This window comes from Aythya ferina, assembly GCF_964211825.1.
Source record: "Aythya ferina genome assembly, chromosome: 3".
In the NCBI taxonomy this organism is placed as follows: Eukaryota; Metazoa; Chordata; class Aves; order Anseriformes; family Anatidae; genus Aythya; species Aythya ferina.
Window position 1 is genome coordinate 33,091,681 of NC_140298.1, and position 19,470 is coordinate 33,111,150.

The 19,470-nt window shown below is 45.1% G+C and overlaps 1 protein-coding gene across 3 annotated transcripts in view; it reads left to right on the forward strand.

Moving 5' to 3' along the window:
- The window catches only part of RSPH9 (radial spoke head component 9), a gene marked incomplete at its 5' end in the record, with an annotated part of 27,174 nt that continues 7,704 nt past the window's right edge, over nucleotides 1-19,470 (forward strand). For 2 of the 3 annotated variants that reach the window (XM_084512235.1, XM_084512236.1), the window contains 4 exons: nucleotides 1-230; nucleotides 372-534; nucleotides 1,840-1,969; nucleotides 2,559-2,705. In XM_084512235.1, the coding sequence (XP_084368361.1) occupies nucleotides 1-230; nucleotides 372-534; nucleotides 1,840-1,969; nucleotides 2,559-2,705 (670 nt within the window). Of the gene's footprint in view, nucleotides 231-371; nucleotides 535-1,839; nucleotides 1,970-2,558; nucleotides 2,706-18,964; nucleotides 19,032-19,470 lie in introns of all 3 variants that reach the window. The other variant, XM_084512237.1, reaches the window with a different exon arrangement.

The window sequence follows — 19,470 nt, forward strand, 5'->3', positions numbered from 1 at the left end:
ATGGAGGCGGAGGGGCTGCCCGGCGCCCTGGAGCTGGCGGCCGGCGGCGGCGGAGCGGGGCTGAGCCCGGAGAAGCGGGCGGCGCTGGGGGCTTCGCTGGCGCTGCTGAAGCGCGACTACCGCTTCGAGGCGGTCTGGTTCTGGGGCTGCGTCCATGGCGTGCGCGGCACCTACTACATCGCCCAGGGGCTGGGGGCTGACCGCGCCGCGCCCCGCAGCCGCCTCTACAGGTGGCCGGGGGAGTGGGAGAGGGAGCGGGATGGGAGTCCCCAACCCCAAAAAGAAACGGTGTTGGGGGGCGATGGGGAGGGTTTGGGGGTCTGGAGAGAGCCCCGAGGGATGGGAGCGCCAAGGTGTGTTGTCGCCGGCAGCTTGGACTGCGTGGAGTGGAGCCTGCTGACGCCGGTGGCCAAGGAGGTGGGGGAGCAGGCGGAGAGGCTGAAGGGTCGCTTCCAGGGGGACCCGAGTTTTCAGTACGAGTACGCCGAGGTCAGCGCAGAAGATGCCGAAAGATTGCTCGAAGACGGTGTGGAGGTAAACACGACGAAACGCTTTTCAAGCTCCTTTCGCTGCAGTTGTACCCCTCGTGCCATACAGACGGCTCCTCGTATGTAATAGACAGCTGATGGGTCACAGGAACAGCCTGGGTCCTACTTGTTTAATCACAGAGTGGTTTGGGTTGGAAGGGACATTAAAGGCCACCTGGTTCCAGCCCCCTGCCATGGGCAGGGACACCTCCCACCACACCAGGTTGCCCAAAGCCCCATCCAGCCTGGCCTTGAGCACCTCCAGGGATGGGGCAGCCACAGCTGCTCTGGGCAGCCTGTGCCAGGGCCTCAGCACCCTCCGAATAAAGAATTTCTATCCAAATATTCTATCCAAATATACAATTTAAACCTACCCTCTTTTAGTTTATAGCCCTTACCCCTTGTCCTATCCCTACATTCCCTGACAGAGACCCTCCCCAGCTTTCCTGTAGGCCCTCTTTAGGCACTGGAAAACTGCTGTAAGGTCTCCACGGAGCCTTCTCTTTGCCAGGTTGAACAACCTCAACTCCCTCAGCCTGTCTTCATGTAACTGGAATATTCATAATAATTCTGATAATTGGCATGTGTCCCAGAGGCTCCAGGCAAAATTTCCCACTTGGGGGCAGCTCTTTCTTCAGAACCAGCACACTTTTACCTGGACACCACTGACTGATGCCCGAAAAGTTATGGAAGCAAGAATGGGAGACAAGTGGGACTCCATATCTCCTATTTTACATCTGCCTAGAAAGGCCGTTCCTATGGTTTGTTCTCTAGTTCTTGGAGTATTACCCATAGGTAATGCTCCTTCCAAAATGCATGCCTTCAAGAATGTCCCTGGTCACAGCAGGTGGAATATACCCGCCTTCCTGTCCTCTGTCATTGTATAGCAACAGCTTCTTGATTGAACTCTTACTTCAATTATTCCTGGACTTAGATATGGCTTAGGAATATCCTCTCTCTTTCATGTTTTATTATGTGCAATTGGTACAGATCCTCACTGCAGTGTCTGAAGCTCTAGGCAGGAACTGCAGGTATCACTCTTTCTAACTGAATAGTCAAAAGCAGCTTAATTGAGAGGGAGGAAATGGTTGAGTGAAGGGAGGGACAGGTAATTCTCTTGGGAGTCTAGACTCTGCTCCTAGCCATGTTTCCTGTCATATCTTATGAGAAGAATGGCTGATTTGTGTTCATCCTTGGATAGCCATTGGGCACCAAGATGAGTTGGTCGTGGTTTCTATTGTCACATTGAGTTTATTTACAGAAACAACAAGAAGGAAAGCCCTGCCTTTAAAACTTGCCTCTTTTCTAAAAGCCTGTGATCAAGGAGGAGGACCGCCTCATAGCTACGATAGACCAGATAGACAGAGCAGTTGGTATCATCCCCCGAGGTGCATTTGTGAAGACTCCTCTTGGGTCTGTGCATGAAAACAGAAACTTTGAAGGTAAATTCCCATTGTCTTTATCAGAATCAACTGCACTTTGATCATAAAGGCTGTAAACGAAGATGACTTTCTCTCTCTAGCTGATGCTTTGATTTCAGGTTTATTTTTGACCCGGGTAAGATGAACAGGGAGGAGACAATCCGGTGCCACTCCTGCAATTCTGACTCACACCACAGAGCTGTGAATATAATCACTAATGTTCAGGTGCACGATTCAACTCTGGGAGGTGGGAGGAGAATCTCTGAGTCATTAAACCTGTAGTTTCATTTGTCTGTGTGTGGTTTATGCCAGTGTTTAGCCATTACAGCTGCAATGAGTTCATCATCTGCATATAGTATGTAACCAAACGGGCAGAGAGTTGGTCTTGCCTCAGTGCCCACTGTGTATCTGGGACTGCAGTTAGCGTGGTCCACAATGCAGCAGGGAGTAGTGCCACCCACTTGTGGCAAATCCGTGGACTTCCATGGAGTCCATTGGAGAAAGACTGTGATTCGGTCCTGTGGGCATTAGAGAAACAACGTAACTGTCTGTGATACAATGTGCATTAGCCCAGCTCACTGTATTAATGGTCAGGAATGGCTGTTTGCAGGTCTTTCTTTGACGGAGGCAAAAAAACTAAGTTCCTATTTCCATTTTACGGAGCCTAGTAACCTGAAGAATAAAACCCTGCTGGAAAAGGCTAACTGGGACCCATCCACTGACTTTCTGGACTCTCTGGAGCATGATATCCCACCAGGTAAAAACAGCAGAGTCAAGAGATGCAATGAAAGGGAAGGCAGTCTTCCCTTTCAGAGACAAGGCGTGGGTTACAGTGGCATTGGTATGCTTTGGGGAACCCCCTGCTAACCTGTAAACATTATTCTTTACTAAATTTTGTACTTAATTCCTTTTTTTTAAGCAATTATAAACACTTAAAATGATAAGTGTACCAGGGCTGTTGCATCCTTACAAAAGGTCTTCTGATCACACCATCACTTCCCCCCTCAGCCTCAGTGCTGTATTCCCTCCTGCCTTCTGTAAAGCCTGTGACAGCTGGTGACCCTATGGGGGGAGATAAATTCCCTGTCACTGGCGGAGTTACATGGTTTGAAGTATTTCACACCTTCCATCCCACCCAGTATTGCTTTTCTTTGCCTAAATGAGCTCTCATTAACGCTTAACTGATATCCTTGAGAGGCTGGGTTGAAACTTTATTTTGATAAACTGTGTTGGAAATACTGTAGTGTGGAATAATCTGTCCTCTAGCAGGATTATACATTGCAGAAGGAGAATGGAAGATGTGCATACTGGAATGTATCTTCAGTTCACATCTCTACTGTTCTTCTGAGCAACTGTTAAATATAATACATTGAACCTCATCCAGGGATTCCTCTGGTGAGGTATTTCTCTAAAGAGATGTTACCAGTTTGGATTTATGTTGCTGTTTTGCTTCTGGAGCTCTGAACAGGGATTTAGTTTCTCATTCAGAGAGAGTAAATCATTATATCTACCACCTGGTCTGCAGCTGCATTCCTCGTTACTGTGCTACATTTCGAAGTACATAGAATTCTACAGAACTGCTTTACGTCTGAAAAGTGGGAATGAGTGTTTTTTTTTTTTTTTTTTTTTTTTTCTCTCCTAAAAACCACTGCTTTTTGCTGATATGGTGAGTTTTTGGGTTGGGCCAAACATTTCCACATCCTGCTGTCTAGAAGAATTTTTGAGTCACAATCAGACTTCATGTTTGCTATTTTATTTCTGTTCTGGAGTAGCAAGATAGGATAGTAGGATAGTAGCTGTCCCGTGCCAGATAGAATTGGCTGTAAGAACTGGAATATATATATATATATATATTTGCCCAATCTTTCCTCTGCCAAAAGAGAAGGGAGAATGAAACTAGTGAGCTGTGTCCTGAATTCTGAAAATTCTTGACTCTTCAGTGTATAAACAGCACTAAAATCAAAACTGTCCAACTTACTGCTACTGTCTTTGCTGCAGTCATTTTTCAGAAATGTAGTCTGGCCATACTGCATGTTTTTACATACACTGGCTCATTGAATTGCTCATTTAGACTCAAAAAGGAGTATGGCAAGTGGGGTTAGCTCCTAGATGCTTCCTAAGAAAATCTTAGTTGCAGTTTTGTATGGCAGTTAAGGCATTGCTTCTACTTAGATTTTTTTTTTTTTTCCCCTCTCTTTTTCTAGGGTTTCTGATAGGGAGACTCTTTAGTTTTGTGAGACCTGCAGGCACAAAGCCACTGCAGCAGGAGATGAATCTGCAGTGCTTTACGTGTTTCCACTGGGAAACTGGCACCACGGGATAAGAGCCTGAAGGCTAGTTTGCATCGCAGAGCTGGTTTTTGCCAGCTTCAGTGTGATGGGGAATGGCAGCTTCTAAAGATTAGGGACCCCTTATCCTGCAGCTTCCCATCTAGTTCAAGGGTTCAGGCAACTGGCAGGTTGTGCTGTATATTAGACACGAAGATGGAGATTTTGTGGAAGTCTTTAAATCAAATGTGACTTGTAGCTCTTTGACCCAGTGGCAGGTAGGAAGTGGGACTCAGACATGTCACCATCACGTTTGTCTTCCTGTGGCAACCTGAGGTTTGGATAAGCGTGAACCTTTGCCCTCTTCCCAGGAGGCTGTTGCTCTTAATGCAGTTCTCAGTCTCCTCAGAAAAGTTACCTATTAAAGACTACCTGAGTTCAAGTGTAGTTGAGTGCTTCTTAATGGAAGAGTAGAAGATTCATCATGGTGCCTGTGCAGTTCTGGCTGTATTGTCCTGCTCTTGCTTGGACTGAACCTGGGGATTGATGAGATGAGCTTGTCAGGCTAAGGAAGTAAGACAGGAACTGATTAAAGGATCAGCAAAGCATGCACCCTCTCTAATTGCACTCTATCATATGCAGAAAGGAGCTCTGACATTAAAGAAAGATCAACCCACCTCTTTAGCAAGCGTTCAGGCTGTCTAACGTACTGGTTGCTTGTGAAAAAGTGGGGGTAAAAAAAAAGGAAGAGGGGACAGACACAAGCTTTGCGCTGATTTTATCAGTGTGGCTCCGCTGAAGTCTCCCATTCTTGGTTGCAAAGCTTTTGAACTCTGGTTCTTGGATCACTTTCTTTCAACTCTGCCAGTGCATGTTAGTCCTGATCGAGAGCAGACAATGCTTTCTCTATTTCTTGACATGTTATTCACAGTTCTGGCAAATCCCCACATTTTGACCTGAAGCTTTTCCTGTCTTTCCTGGCTAGCTCCTTTCTTGAACAGTTGTTATCTGAGTTGAAGCAGGAATTTCCAAACCTATTGCATTCAGAATAGATTGTGACTGAAGCAGAGAATTGTTTTTCCCCTCAGCAAATACATAAAAAATGGACCAGTAGGTGAGCAACATCTCGGTGATGTTCACAGCCTGAATTGGCTAGAATTACCCCAATATCTTAAAAGACCTAAAGAACAGGACTGATGGAGGAAAGGCTGCTTTTTTTTTTTTTTTTTTTTTTTTTTTTCTCCCCTGTCTAAATGTAACAACTCTGTTGGAATAGTTTTCTTTATTAATTGGAGACTGAGCATCTGTGATGGTTATCAAGAGGGTAACTGTCAGAAAGTGGCATGTCGTTATGGGAGAACAGAGGTGTCTTACAGAATGGAAGGCTGGAGGCAGAGAGAAGATTTTATTTGACAGCTGAGAGGTGGGAAGAAAGGAAGATAAAACCAGGTTGAATCAAGGATGCAATGGTAAAAGCAGAGAGTTTAGTGCAAGAGTACAACAACTGGAGTTTTATAACAAAACTGTCTGCTGCCCTTATCTTTACCAGTGATATCTGTGGTGATTGCAGGTTCCAGATTCTGCTCATGTGTCTATCTTTGTGGTTATCTGTATACTTTAAGAGTTCAGAATATGTTGGTGCTCCTCCCCTGATCACACTGAGTCTGTCTGCTTTTTCTTGGGATCTCAGCTCCCAGAGGCAAGTGACTATGTGACTTTTTATAAAAAACAAACAAACAAACAAACATTTTTTTTTATGATTGGAGAGAAAAGTGGGAGAATGTGAACACTACCTTCTCATAGACAAATTCAGTCTGCTTACCCCCTTTTAAGATCTCCAGCTCTGAGCAAAACTCATGAATTTGAGTGGCCTGACTCATGATTTTTGAACATGGGTGGGTTGTGATACTGATCTCCTTGTCACCACAGTATCAGATCATGCAATGCTTCTTTCTGATCCAAATGGCCAGCTGGCCAAAACGTTGCGTGCTGAGATCTGTAGGTTTTACTGGCCATATGTCTGCATTAAAGATAAGCTTGTTTGCTCTAGTCTAAGCAGACAATCTGCTCAAATTTATGCACAATTAGATGTAGCCTTTGAGCTGCTGGCAGATTGCCAGTGCCGTCCTTTCTGTTGCATGGAGTTCGGCACCATGGGCAATAGCATTTCAGGAACTAGAGTTGTGGCAGTTTTACATGTGCTTGTAGATAATAAAACAGCAAAGCAAACAGCAGTAATTCCTAGCATGCCTATAGCGTTTTCACTTGACCTAATGTTGGGTGGATATGAAACAATAGTCACTTGTCACACACTGACATGACGGGGAAAGTGAAAATGGAGAGGAAAGGATGACTTTACTGTGACCATCGTACCAGTTTAGGCACTGCTACATTCTGCAAGGGTGAAGGAAAAGGATGGGAGGAAGCCTAGGGTACTAGTGTAGAATGGAAAGCTTGGGAGGAACTAAAATTGGGGATGGATAATTCAGTTCTTAGGCACTTTGAAAATACACTTCAGAAAAGCAATAAGTTGACTTTGAAGGTTTGTTACAGATTACTGACTCAGATCACTTTGATATGGAGATAAGGGACACCAACAGGGCGCTGTTAAAAAACGATGCAGAAGGGGAGGTTTGTCAGAGGCAAAGGGAAAGAAAATTGTAGATAGGAAAAGATATGAGTAAAACAGGAATTCTGTGAGAAGAGTTTAGTCAAAAGTCATGGCTCCCAGTCAAGAAACAGCAACTTTTGGCTCAAAGCCTACTGCAGTTTGTTGATGTCATAAGAGCAAGAACTAGAATTAAAAATCAATATAAAAGGAAATGTAGAAAGTCAGGTATGATTAATGATCAATATAAATTGGAATTTATAATGAATAAGAAATGACAAAGGAAGACAGAATAACCTGGAGTAATTCATTGCTGGCTTGTTTGACAACCGTAAGAAGGATTTTTTTCGGGTATATTGACAGGAAAAGAAAGCATAGTAAGGGTACTGGAATCCGTCACTAATTGGCGATGGTAAAATGGCTGATAAGAACATGGAAGGGCAGAAATGCTCAACAATTTTTTTTTTTCTGGTTTGTATTTGGAACGAAAATAAGAATATGGACTTGCATCAAATGAAGACAATAAAATACTCTTTCAGGCGGTTTTCAGACTATTTGCTAAGTGAGAGAAGGATTAGACAACCTTTACTGTGGGCCAAAACATGAGAATGGCAGAGCCAGAAAAGTTGCTCCTGAATGCATTATCTCAGAAGACTTGTGGCATACTTATGATGCTAACCTTTAATAAATCCCAGCATTGCAGAGATCCTCCCCTAAACTAATCTTGATTAGTAGTTGTGATTCAGAAAGCTCTGAATGGGTGTGTTCCTGGAAGGGGTCAGAAGGGGTTTCAGCTGGGACTGGTGCCAGTGCTGATATTCTTCAGTGTATTTATAAATGATATAGAAATGCAGGAGTGGCGGAGAGACAGATAATGACAAAGGCGAGACACCCACAGAGACCTGGTAAACTAAGCTTACTTAAATAAAGTACGTTTTGGTGTAAGTGCAAAATCAAGTATACAAGAACAGGGAGCACGAGCGAGGCTGAGAATTGTATTCTGGAAGCTGTGGCTCTGAGAGGAAATCCAGACACAACCTACCGAGCACAAGCTCTCAGTCTGATGTTGAGACTTAAAAAGGCTAATATGATCTGTAGATGTATAAACAAGGGCGTAGCAAATAGGAACTGGGAGGTGACTTTACTTTTGCTATACTGCTGGTGGGATCAGGGCTGTATTACTGCACATTGCAAAACTAGAGAAGTTGCAGAAAAGAGCCACAGAATGATTCAAGGGCTGGTGAGAGACATAAACAGTTCAATCTGTTTATCTTGCAGAAAAGAACACGAGAATGACTGTATTACACTGTGTAAATACTCCACGGAGTTTAAGTATTGGGTACTGAAGGTCTAGTATAGCGGAGAAAACCATAACAGGAACCAGCAGCTGGAAATTACAGCTAGAAAAACCGAAAGGAAAAACTAGGCAGAAATCTTAAGAGTGGAATGATCGCCTGCTAGCAAGGGCAATGGGTGAGTGCATTTCTTGGTATCTTAGCGTCATGCTGGATGCCATGCTGGGAGATGTGTCCTAGCCAAATGGAAACACAACCTGAAATACAAACACAAATACTAGATGTGAGTAATTGAGTTCAATTTAATCGTCAGTGGTATGTGGGAGCCCAGAACAGATGACTTCCTGGTACACCTTGGGAAATTTGGTGACAGCTATGGAGAACGATGCTTGGCTTCTTCATTGCCAGTGACAATGACACAAAGGTGACAGCGGGTTCCTGAGACAGTGACTCCAAGTGCAGGGCTCTCAATACAGCTGGCTTTACTTCCTGAGCTGTAACACAGGAAGGCTAAAAAGAGCATTGAGGAGACTCCTGACTTATCACTGTCCATCACGGAGTGTGATCTGAAGAGCTGAGATTTCCTCAGATGCAGTTGCTGACTAACACAAGGAGAGATTTTATGGCATTGACCTAAATGAGTAGTATACAGAGGGGGGATAATGATGAGCCATGTCCACATGCTGCTTCACGATTCAGTTAGAGGGGGCGTAGAACTGTCTAGACAGAAGATTATTTTATCTCTTCACCCAAAAGTGCAGTGCTTTGGGAGTGTTCCTTTTACAGCATTACAGACAGGGCTTTGTGACTATTTCCTTGACTTTGGGCGCTAGCCTTTCTTTAAACTTCCTGAACAGTAGCCTGGCTTAGAACGCTAACCTCCTGTCCTCTGAGCTTCATTAGCACACTCTTTATCAGTTTAGCAAAACCTTGTGCTTAATGGGGCCTTGACGATGGAGAGGCTGCATTTTTAAGTGAGAGAGAGTTTCCTTTGGCCACTCTCAAGGGCCATTTTGGTAGCCTCATCTCGCCTACCCCAAAAGCCCAGGTACTGGGAGGAAGAGGCCCAGGAGACATGAACCTGCTTTATCTCCATGCATTAACGCAGCTAATTAACTCCCTTTTGGACTGTCCCCCCACCCCCAGGCGATTAATCCCCTATCAGCCTCCAGTCTCCAGCCATTCGAAGAGTCTGTGTCTGCAGAGGTATTTACAACCCCAGCTAGCCAGCAGAGAGCGAGCCGGGCTGTTATCAGGGCTCGAAGACAAATGGCTGCCTATCTCCCCAGTGGCCTTGCAAAATCCAGCGAAGTGCTATGCTGTGCTGGCCACCTACTTTCACCCAGCCTCCCTTCTCCGCTAACATTTCACAGATGTGACCTGAGCCCTCCCCTTTCATTGCTTAACAATAAGCAGCACCTCCCCAGCTCTGTGAAAGCTGAGAGCAAGAGCACTTTACTTCTTAGCCTGCCAAGAGCCACACGGGGACAAGGCTTTTCAAGCTGTCTCACTGAAATCCAAACTAAAAGACCCATAATGAATGAGAGGGCAGTGCTGCGTGTTAGCAAGGGAAAAAAAAGAGGTAGCCAAAATGTAAACCAAAATACCTCTTGTGGCTCGCAGCTATCCTCGTTCCTGTTTAGGAGAGGTAATCCTCAGACTCAGTGAATCTGTGAAACTGAGCAATGGTATCTCTTGGAGTTACCTGACAGTTAAACAAGTGGTTTCAGCAACCAAGCTTTATAGGACGGTGGCACGGAGGGAGTACAACAGATGTCTGTGGATCAGAACAGCTGGTGGCTTTCAGATGTGGGGATTGAACTGAGCAGTTGGCTTAATGGGTTATTAATTAATTGGTGTTTTTTATCTGGTACCTGAATTTCTCTGTTAAAACTGAAGTCAGATATAATTCTAGGGTGGCTGTAGCTGCTGGTTTCCAGCAGGGTGCACTATGGTGCCAGCATTCTCAGCGTTGAGCACAGAAAAAGAAACTACAGAAAAGTAAAACGAGGAAGAAAAGCACCAAGAAGATCAGATCGAGAAGGTAAAGCCTGGGTTCCCAGGCTGTGTGTGGTGTATTGACATCCTGAACGGTAGGTAAGGAGATGAAGAGATCCAGGCTTAGGCAATTTCTGGAATGGTCACTGGATTTTTAAAAAGCTTTTTCAGCATCCTTAGTGACCAGAGGCATGCAATGGATGTACCAAACACATAAGCATGTTTCCTACCTCCTACAAAGGTAGAGCCACTCTTCATCGTTGCTAGTGATGTTGGACTAGGAGGGAGCCTTTAGAAGCCAGAGGCTTTAGAGGTTAGCTTTTAGAGGCCACTCTTAGAGAGGCCCAAGAAAGTTCCCTGGGAACAATCCAAGATGCTGTCGCTCCTACAGGTGTGGTCCTTGGTGGCAGCACAGCAGGAGGACTCCAGAGCCAGCTGGAGAGCCAACTTTTGACTGGCTGTCCATGATCTGCCTTGCTTTCTGGAAAGGAGTCTGTTTTCCTTTGGCTTTGTGTCTGCGGGTAATAAAAGAGTGCATTCACTACTTTTGGGTCCTAGGTCTGTATCACCTCAGGGGGTTTGTTTAGTCAGAGGCCTTGGGTGAGTTTATCCTGGATCAGGGCTGCCCATCAACAGTGGTGGGGACTTTCACCCTCCTGACTGCTGCAGTGAAATAAGGAGGACGGAAGCACAGTCTTCGTAGCAACTTTCCAGGGATTGTGTTCAAGATTTGTTCCTCCTCAGTAAAGGAAAACATTGCCCGCCCAGTTCCTGGTTCACTGGATGTGAAAAGGAGATGCACTTCCAGTTGAACTGATGGGGAAATGCTGGTAAAGCCTCAGAACCAGAAATTGTAGTTTTATCACTCTGTTAGCCTCGAACTAAACCCTTTTTTTAGGGAATGATGAAAAATTACTCAAAGAGGAAATCCCAGGGCAGTCTGTCTGTTACTGGAAGTCAGAATGAGCCCTAAGCAGGTCAGCTTTTGCTCGCAGTGATCTATTTCTGAAGGGGCTCCACGTGAGGAGGTGCGGTTCCTGCCTGTGCAGCAGCTGGCATTGGTGCCAGCTCTTTGCACGTGGCTTTCCTCTGCCGTTTGCTGCTCCTTTGGCTGTACAACTTTTGCAGAGAGGGAGTCAACGGGCATTGTCTGCTTTTGCTGTCCACAAATTCTGCATGCTGAAGGGGTGTGTGGCTGTGCGTGGAGGAAAAAGGTCGAGGGACAGTTGATCTGTGGGCGTATTTGTACAGCAGTTGTGCTGTGCATAGGTTTCCAGGCTATTCCAGGTACTAGAAGATGCTTAGCCATCCTTAGTCTATCCTTCCTTAGTCTAAAGCTTTGGAATTAGCTTTAATATCACCCCAGCTGTACTGTGCTGTGTGGGCATGCTCTGAGTGACAGTATTCTCAGCAACTGGTAAACTCTTCAGGTAATTTGGGCCAGAATTTGTATCTAGCCTAGCATGAAAACATCCACTGTTCGTGATCTGTGCCCTGCCATCTGTTCTTCATCCCAAGTCCTTTTAACTAGTCATGCTAACTTGATGAGGAGGTGAGAAGTACACCTTGGGGACTGATGGGGTTTGTAGCCTCGCCCCTCCTGCAGGAGGGTGAATTGGATGTGCTCTAAGCATTCAGTGGGCTTTGAATCCCAGCATTGACTGCTTTGTGCTCTCTCAGAATTCAGAGATCAATGTGAGGTTCTTTGCTCGTAATCCAGCCCCTGTTCATCATTATCACCTCCTCAAAGTGGCCAGTGCTTTGTTATCAGGAGAGGCAAAATCTTACAAGGTGGCCATAATCTCTTCTGGGAGTCAGACAGATATTCTCCCTCGGGTAAGAAAGTGACAGTGACCGAAAGCTCTAGGGGGAAGATGGCTAGAACAAAGCTGTCCATTGCATCCTTTCATCAAACTGTTAATCTTTCTTTCAAAGACATCACATTTGTTTGGTGACAAAAGCCCCAAAGAAGCTGAATTGAGCCTGAAATCCTGTAGCAAGATTTAGAGGAAGCGTCTTTCATTCAGAGCGGGGAGGAGCGAGAGACTCCTTCTTTTTCTTCCTGCGAACCAATGGGCTCACAGAAGTCCACGAAGGTGACGGATTAATGCAGGGGCTCCCCAGGTAGATGCTACGTGACTCCTGGCACGCTCCAAAAACGTTTCCACAGCGACCAGCTGAACAAGAAATATGGAGTGTGACGGGATCCAGCATAAACCTGTGCTGTGGAAGGAGGGTGTTCTGCTGCTCGGAGGGATTTCTAAATTTACTGCAGAGGACCCAAGATACAATGATCCATATTTTTGTTGTCATTATCCAAACAGAAGGGATTTGAATTAGTTTTTCCCACTATTTAGAAGTTTTGATTGCATATTGTCTTGTTTCCTCTAGTGCACAGCACCATTCCGAATCCTTGTTCTGGCTGCTTTCTGTGCCAAGACCACATCTTTTTCATAACAAAACAGCAACAACAAAAAAGTAAAAAACTAGCTGGTGGGAGAAAGGATTCTGGTGCTGTTCTAATTATCACGTGGATTTAGGACTAACAGGCAACGTAACTGGGCTAAAAGGGAGGCTGTAATTAGATATGCGTTACTCCTGGGCTAGCTTTGTCAGTGCTTCCCATCCTCTGCTGCTCATTTATGTCTGTGTATTGTCCCTCCTTTTGTATCCACATTGCTGGCTGTGCACCCAGATTCCAGCTGGAAAAATAACTTTATTTTTGACTAGACTATTTTTCAACCAGATCGTTTCCCTGACCTCGTTTGCCGAGCAGTAAATAAAACACTTTTGCAGGCTTCATGATGAAGGAGTGATGAGGGTGGGAATAAAGGTTTGAGGGCAGAGGCTGCTTTGACTGAATTAAACAGCACTGATGTCAGATGTCTAGGTATGGCCCGAATTTCACCTGAATATTGTGAATGTGGGACAAAGCTGCAACCCTGGAATCTTCCTCATCAGCAGGAAGCCTCTGAAGTAGGACTGGTTTACTTTGAGGTTTGGGCATGGTTTTATTTGTGTGTCAAAGATGTGGCAGGCATTAGGACCACGCAAGAGCCTCCTGGCAGCATCTGCCTGTTTGTAAGCTCCACTTTCCTGGCTCTGGTGGCTTTTTAAAATAGTAGTGAACCTGCAACCAGTCTGTGTTTCTATTTAATTGTTATTAAATAGTTACATGGGGAATTGGAAATATTGACAGCAGTGTTAACATATGGGGTGCAGGTGGCGTGTCAAGCAAATGAAAGAAATTTAGTTTGCAGCCAGTAAGTGGCACGAAGGAGTTTGAGCCCCGCAGTGTTTGGATGCGTCCTTCTGGCTGGTAGGCTGCGTGTGAAACGTCCGTGTGGTGAAATTTGTTGAGAGCCAGAGCAAAGTGACCTTTCCTTACAGCTGCTCTGCTTTGCAATTGCTCTTTGTTCCCTATAGACAGTGAGTTAGGAGTAGGAAGCTCTCCCCAGCGTAGGATTTTCTGCTGGAGGGAAATGGAAGTTAAGTCCCAGGGGTGTAGTGGAGTGCTGTCAGAACTAAGTGCCTGGGGTCACACAGCCAAGCAGCAGCTGCTTTTGCAAAGGGAAATGGTTGTGTTCGCCCTCGCTAGGTGTTAATATTTGTCCTGTAACTCAGTACTTTCCTCTCACTCTGGATTGACTGCAGAATGACGCATTACGACCTGCTCTTGCAGCAGCATATTGTGTTATTGGTAAGTGCAACCACGGCGTAGCTGCTTTTCCCTTGAGGCATTTCCTTCTTTGAAGAGGAATTGATAATGTCACTTTTATGACCCTGTGTGAGCTTGTGCGACATGGAGTCTGTGTCGGGCTGTCTAGCTTTTAAAGCTGTTTCTTCTCAAGCTTGCTCTGAAATTAGGCGTTGCTGAATCACCTCCAAAGCAGCGATGTTATGAGAGGTCATACTGAAAGTGGACCAGTTACAGCAGGAAACTTCTCCTGCAAACAGCCCTCTTAAAAGGCTTTTGTTTAAAAGCTAATGTTTCATGCACCCTCTGAATTGCAAGATTCAGCCCATAGCCGAGACAGACGCAGGGGATGAGACAGGGATTTCTATTGGCGACTGCAAGGGAAGAAGAAGCTGAGAAGAAGGAGGTTGACTTTTGAAATTCAGCCCTGGTGTCCTGGCAGCTGTCGAAGGGCCATAAAAAAGGCAGCGGTTTAACACTGGGTGAGCATCAGGATCTTCAAAGTGCTTTCTTGTTTGGAAAGTTGTAAGGAACTCCTCAGAATTCCTGCCTGGGTTTGGAGGGGTGGAGGCTGCAGCCTGCTCCAAAGGGGGAATAGGAAGCTCCAGATCTTCATCCAGCGGATATTTTTCCCATGCTCTTTCCTCCCACACAGCAGCTCCCTCCCTTCCCTTCTGGAGCAGTAACAGGCAGCACTTGGCTTCCTTAGGTTTGCTGGGTGCAGCTTAAGAACTATTTTGCTCATTTAAAAATATGTATTTTGAAGAACAGAAACCTTATCACAGCAGTGTTGCCATGAAAAATCTCTAGCGTGAGAGCTATGACCTCCACTTCCCTGCACCTCATCAAGCTTTGCATGATGAGCGAGTTAACCCTGCTGCTCGATTTAGGGACGACACAGGCTGCACCTCTTGCTCAGATGCAACTTAAAAGCAGTGTTTAACTGTAGGAAAGCCAGCTCTAACTTGCCATCTCCTAGTTGTAGTTGTATTCCCTCCAATGCAAAAAATAATACATATATATCTATATATGTTTTCCTGACTACTTCTATTGAGGATTCTTGGTGTACCTTACAGGCTGATGTTCTGAGCTTCCCAGTCACACATTAAGAGACACCTCGCCTGAAAGAGGTGTAATTATGAGCACGGGGGTAATGATGAGCCAATGTTGGAAAGGATTTGAACCCTGCATCCTGCTTCAGTATTTTTATATTAATTCAGGCCCACACCTACCCATTTTACTCTGAGAACTGATTATAATAAAGTGAAGTTTATTTATTAAAAAAGATAAATGCAGCACCTATTTTTCATAATTCTCCTGATCCCTTTTTATATTGTATTATTAAATGCATTTCTAAAGCTTTCTCTTGAAGGAGAAAGAAGGAACGTTCATTTTAAACTATTATTTTATGCTGTTCATTTGCTACTGATTAAAATAGTTTGAGTGTTTTACAACAATATTTAAAGCTCCTGCAAGAAAGGTGGGGCTGAAAAAACATCACATTGTTTGAAGATTGTGAGATTTGAGCTGTGATGGAAGACAATACAAGTTGTCTTGGATCTTTCAAGGAGAACAACTCCATGTCTCTTAAATTCAAATATTAACTTTTGTTTTCTGGACTGTTTCCTTGAATGTAGCTAACATGGTGAGGAATGGAAAAAATCAGTACTGAGATTCTGGACTGTAATTCAACTAACCTTTAACAAAGAGAACCGAGGTAAGCAGGCAAGTTCCAGAACTTGGTTGTGATGTCTTCTTAGAAGGCAGACACCAGCATTGCGTTATCAAATGCAGTTTCTGAATGGGTTTTCTGCATTGCAGGAGTGCAGTCTGGAAAAGTTTACTGAATGAATTCAGCTATCAAAGATGATTAGAGACATCTTCCCAGTGATTTGGTTAGTAAATGATGAAAGATGGCACTGCTGCTGCCATTTGGTGCTGCACAGTTAATAGCAGCTCTATGACTGGGCACTGTCATGGCTGAAAACAGGACCTAAGTCAAGATGGCATTAGAGTTTCAGGCAGTTACTTATAATTCATTCTGATCTCAGCCTCTGTACGTTGTGATGGTCCAGCTGGGATTGCCTTTAAGCACCCTGCTTGCTTTGTTCAGGTTCTCGTTTCACAAGTAGTCTTATGTAGCATCAGCAAAACTTTATTGTCTCCATTTGCATAGAAGTAGATGCAGAATCAAGGATCAGAGAAGAGCTGGGAAGTATAATGTAATATTCCTCAAAGGCCTTGCGTGTATGAAATGACACATCTGAGCCCTTTGAGACTTTGCAGCTTGGACTGATGGTAGGAAAATGAAGCAGTTGCCCATCACAGCCTTCAGAGATCTAGCATAAAAGTCTTCAGTTACATCTGTCCATTTCTGCCAGGTCTGAAAGTGTATGGGAAGCTCGTTTGATCAGTAGAGTTAACTGTTGATGAATACTCTACAGAGATTGATAAGCCTGTGTGACACTGGGTAAATGTTCTGAGGAGACCGTGGATCCATGTAGTGTATTTTTGCAGAAAAAAGATACGTGGATTTAATCAAGCAGAACTTGATTTACTCTACTTTCTCTGTGAATTTGTCCAACAACAAAGTCTTACTACAAACGTAGGACCCGAGAGCATTAGCATCCCTGTTTTCCCTCACACCTTTCCCACTTAATGTGCTTCAGGCATTTGTTTTTTGACTACAGGTAGTTTGGGGCAGAGAGTTCATCTGTGTGCATGAATACGAATGTATGCATATTTATATACACGCATAGAAGCTATCACGTATACACAAGGTGCTGGATGCTTCCAGTATGCTGGGAGGCATTAGCAAGCTAGATAATCCCTACGGGCTTTCACCACCCAGCAAGGCAAGACACAACCCTATCCTTGACAGACTTGCTTTTCAGAGGACTGGTCCAAAATCAGACAATGGGAGTTCTTCATTCCATTATTTTCTTGTCAGAGAAACTCTTCCAAAAGTTTACAATCCTCCCTGCAAATCGACGTGCAAAGCTGCAGCAAAGCCCACCAGTCTCTGGATGAAAGGCTTGCAGACCATTTCTGCAGCTTGACGCTGCAAAAACCCTGAACCGAAAGAAGTCAGTTCAGTGTTAGAAATGGAAGTTATTTGTCACGATTACAGTCAGACCTATTTGCTTGCCACTTGTTGTCCAACACCCTCATGCATAGACTAGCTACTGCCACTAGCAAATGCTGAAAACTTCAGAAGCAAAGTTCACAAAGCAATTTGAAAACTCGCACTTTGGCAGCAGGTGACTTTTGCCTCAGTCACTGGATGATTTGCCTTGTGGTGGAGGGTTCCCCAGCTAGGCTGCCATGCAATCCAAGTAGTTTTTCAAGAGCATGTGGATTTTGTAGGAGATTCATTCAGTCAGAATTTCTCATCTCTGTGCCCGAACCATGATGTGTGTGTTTACCCCAGCTATGACAAAGATCCAGCCGTTTGTTTCCCTGTGTGTGGCACTGGAGAGGCTGCGTGGGAGACTTGAGCTTGCCTTGTATGGGAACCCACTGCTTATGGAGACACCAGCTCATGTTTTAACTCGGACCTGCACAAGAATCCCTGCACAATGCAAGGAAGGTGCAGAGATGGCATACCTGTACTGATCCTGCTCTGCATTAGTCAGTGTTTGGCTTTACTGTCATTTCCAGCTGTTTGTCTGTAGTGTAAACACAGGGCTGAGTGAGTCAGAAGCAAGCCCTTCATTGCAGAAATCTCTTCAGTCTTTACAGACTGTGAATATCCTCTTTGTACTTCTGTACTGCAGCCGGGGGCAGTTTGTCAGAAAGTTCAGTGGCTGTCACAGAAGGTGAGGGGGTTCTCCTGGATCTTTTAGTTCCATGTTTGCACGTAATCGAAGAGGGTGCTTTAAAAAGTAACAGAACAAAGATGGCACGGGAATTATGTTGTGTATTATAATATAACCTACCTGTGCAACTTGCTACTGAAAGACAGGAGAAGCAATCATGACCAACAAAGTTTTGAAAAGAACAGAAATACAAAGAACAGGCAGAAGACAGCTGAGAGGCAGCACTCGTGACGCCTGGTTTTACAGGACCTTGAATCGTGTTATTCCTTCGTCATTCTGCAGCCACCACACGTATTTCCTTTCAGCATCACTTCCCTCCTCCCTCAAGAAATTACCTGTTGTAGTTGGCCATCAGCTGGGTAAGAGACTACATGTACTGCGAGGGTGCAAGACCCCAAAGCCATGCAACCACCAGTTGCCCCAGCTAGCTTTTGGCTACTGGGCAAGCCTCCCAGCCTGTGCTGTGTGCAGCTGCTGGCAGACCAAACACGTAGCTTCAGGAGCTGTGGTCAACCCCTGGACCCTGTCCTGTGGAGAGCTGTCGTAGGAGCTTGGGGGTGTTGAAGCCCTTCATCTGATGTGACTAAAATTGGCCAAGAACCAGAGGTTACTGGGAGGCGGGGGGGGATGGCAGCTGACAGCAATCACAGAAGCCCTTCCTCAGGCGAACCACGACATGAGTAAGCGTGAGTCAGAGCACAAACTGATGAACCTAAAATTACCTACAAGGATGAATAGAGTCTAACTGGCCCAACACATTATGGGCTTTCCGCTTACTCTGGAATTGGCAGTTTTTTGGCGTTGGGTGCATGTGGATTTACAACTTAACTCTAGGCCAGCAATAGCCAGATAGCTCCAATTGTGGGTGGTGGTTTTTTTTTCTTTTGATTTGGGTCTGCTGCTTTTGCTTTTAGATGGAGATTCGGCAAGAACCTTCTTCCCTACATCGCAGCCTCTAGGCATTACTGATTTGGTGCTGAAGCTCTATTTTCTTCTCCTTGGCAGCTCCTTGCCCCTAGCATTGAATCCAAGTTGATGCTCCAGCCCCCTCCCCTCCGGCATTGTTTCCAGGCTGTTGTGTCAAACACAAAACAAATACTCGGTGGCTCAGAGCTCCTTGCATCCAGGAGAAATTGCATTTTCACACTGGCTCTGGGCTTCCTCTGCAGAGCCAAAGCAAAATTAATGCTGAAGCTAATCCCTTTGCCCCTACCATGCACATCCTCGTCAACGGTGGAGCCAAAAAAAACCTGAATAGAATTAACCTTTTCTGTAAATTTCTCTGAGACAGGAAATATCCTGCTTTTAGCTTTCTTTTCTTCCTCTTTCCCAGTTGCTGCATTAGGGAAAAGTCTTTCCTGAAGCAGGAAGAGTGCCTTCTTCTTCCTTCTACTAATGCTGTAAGTTTATTTTGAGGAGAAATTTCATACCCGGGTGCATTTGTCCAGGATTGCCATATAGCTAGTAACTAGACCAAAAGGGTAGCAGAGCTTGTTAGAGTAACTGCTGCTGATTCAGAAGCCGCCAAAGATAGCTGCAGCCTCTCCTGGGGTGAAGTATACAAGTCTGGAGCCCCAGGAGATCCTTCCTGTGATGCATGGCATTACTGTTACGGCTGTAGGAATGTGCCCGTGTGAAACTAGATGCAAACACCTGGAAATGAAGGCAGCCAATAACGCTGAACTGCCAGAAGAAGAAACAGCAGTGAGGTTTCTGCTCTGACTTCCCTCTTTTCAAGTGTCAGGAACTCCAACGTACCAATGCATTCTTGTGCACTGTTAACTTGTGAGGCAGAACACACCACGATCCTTCTCCCTTGCTGCAGGAACACCGCCCTTC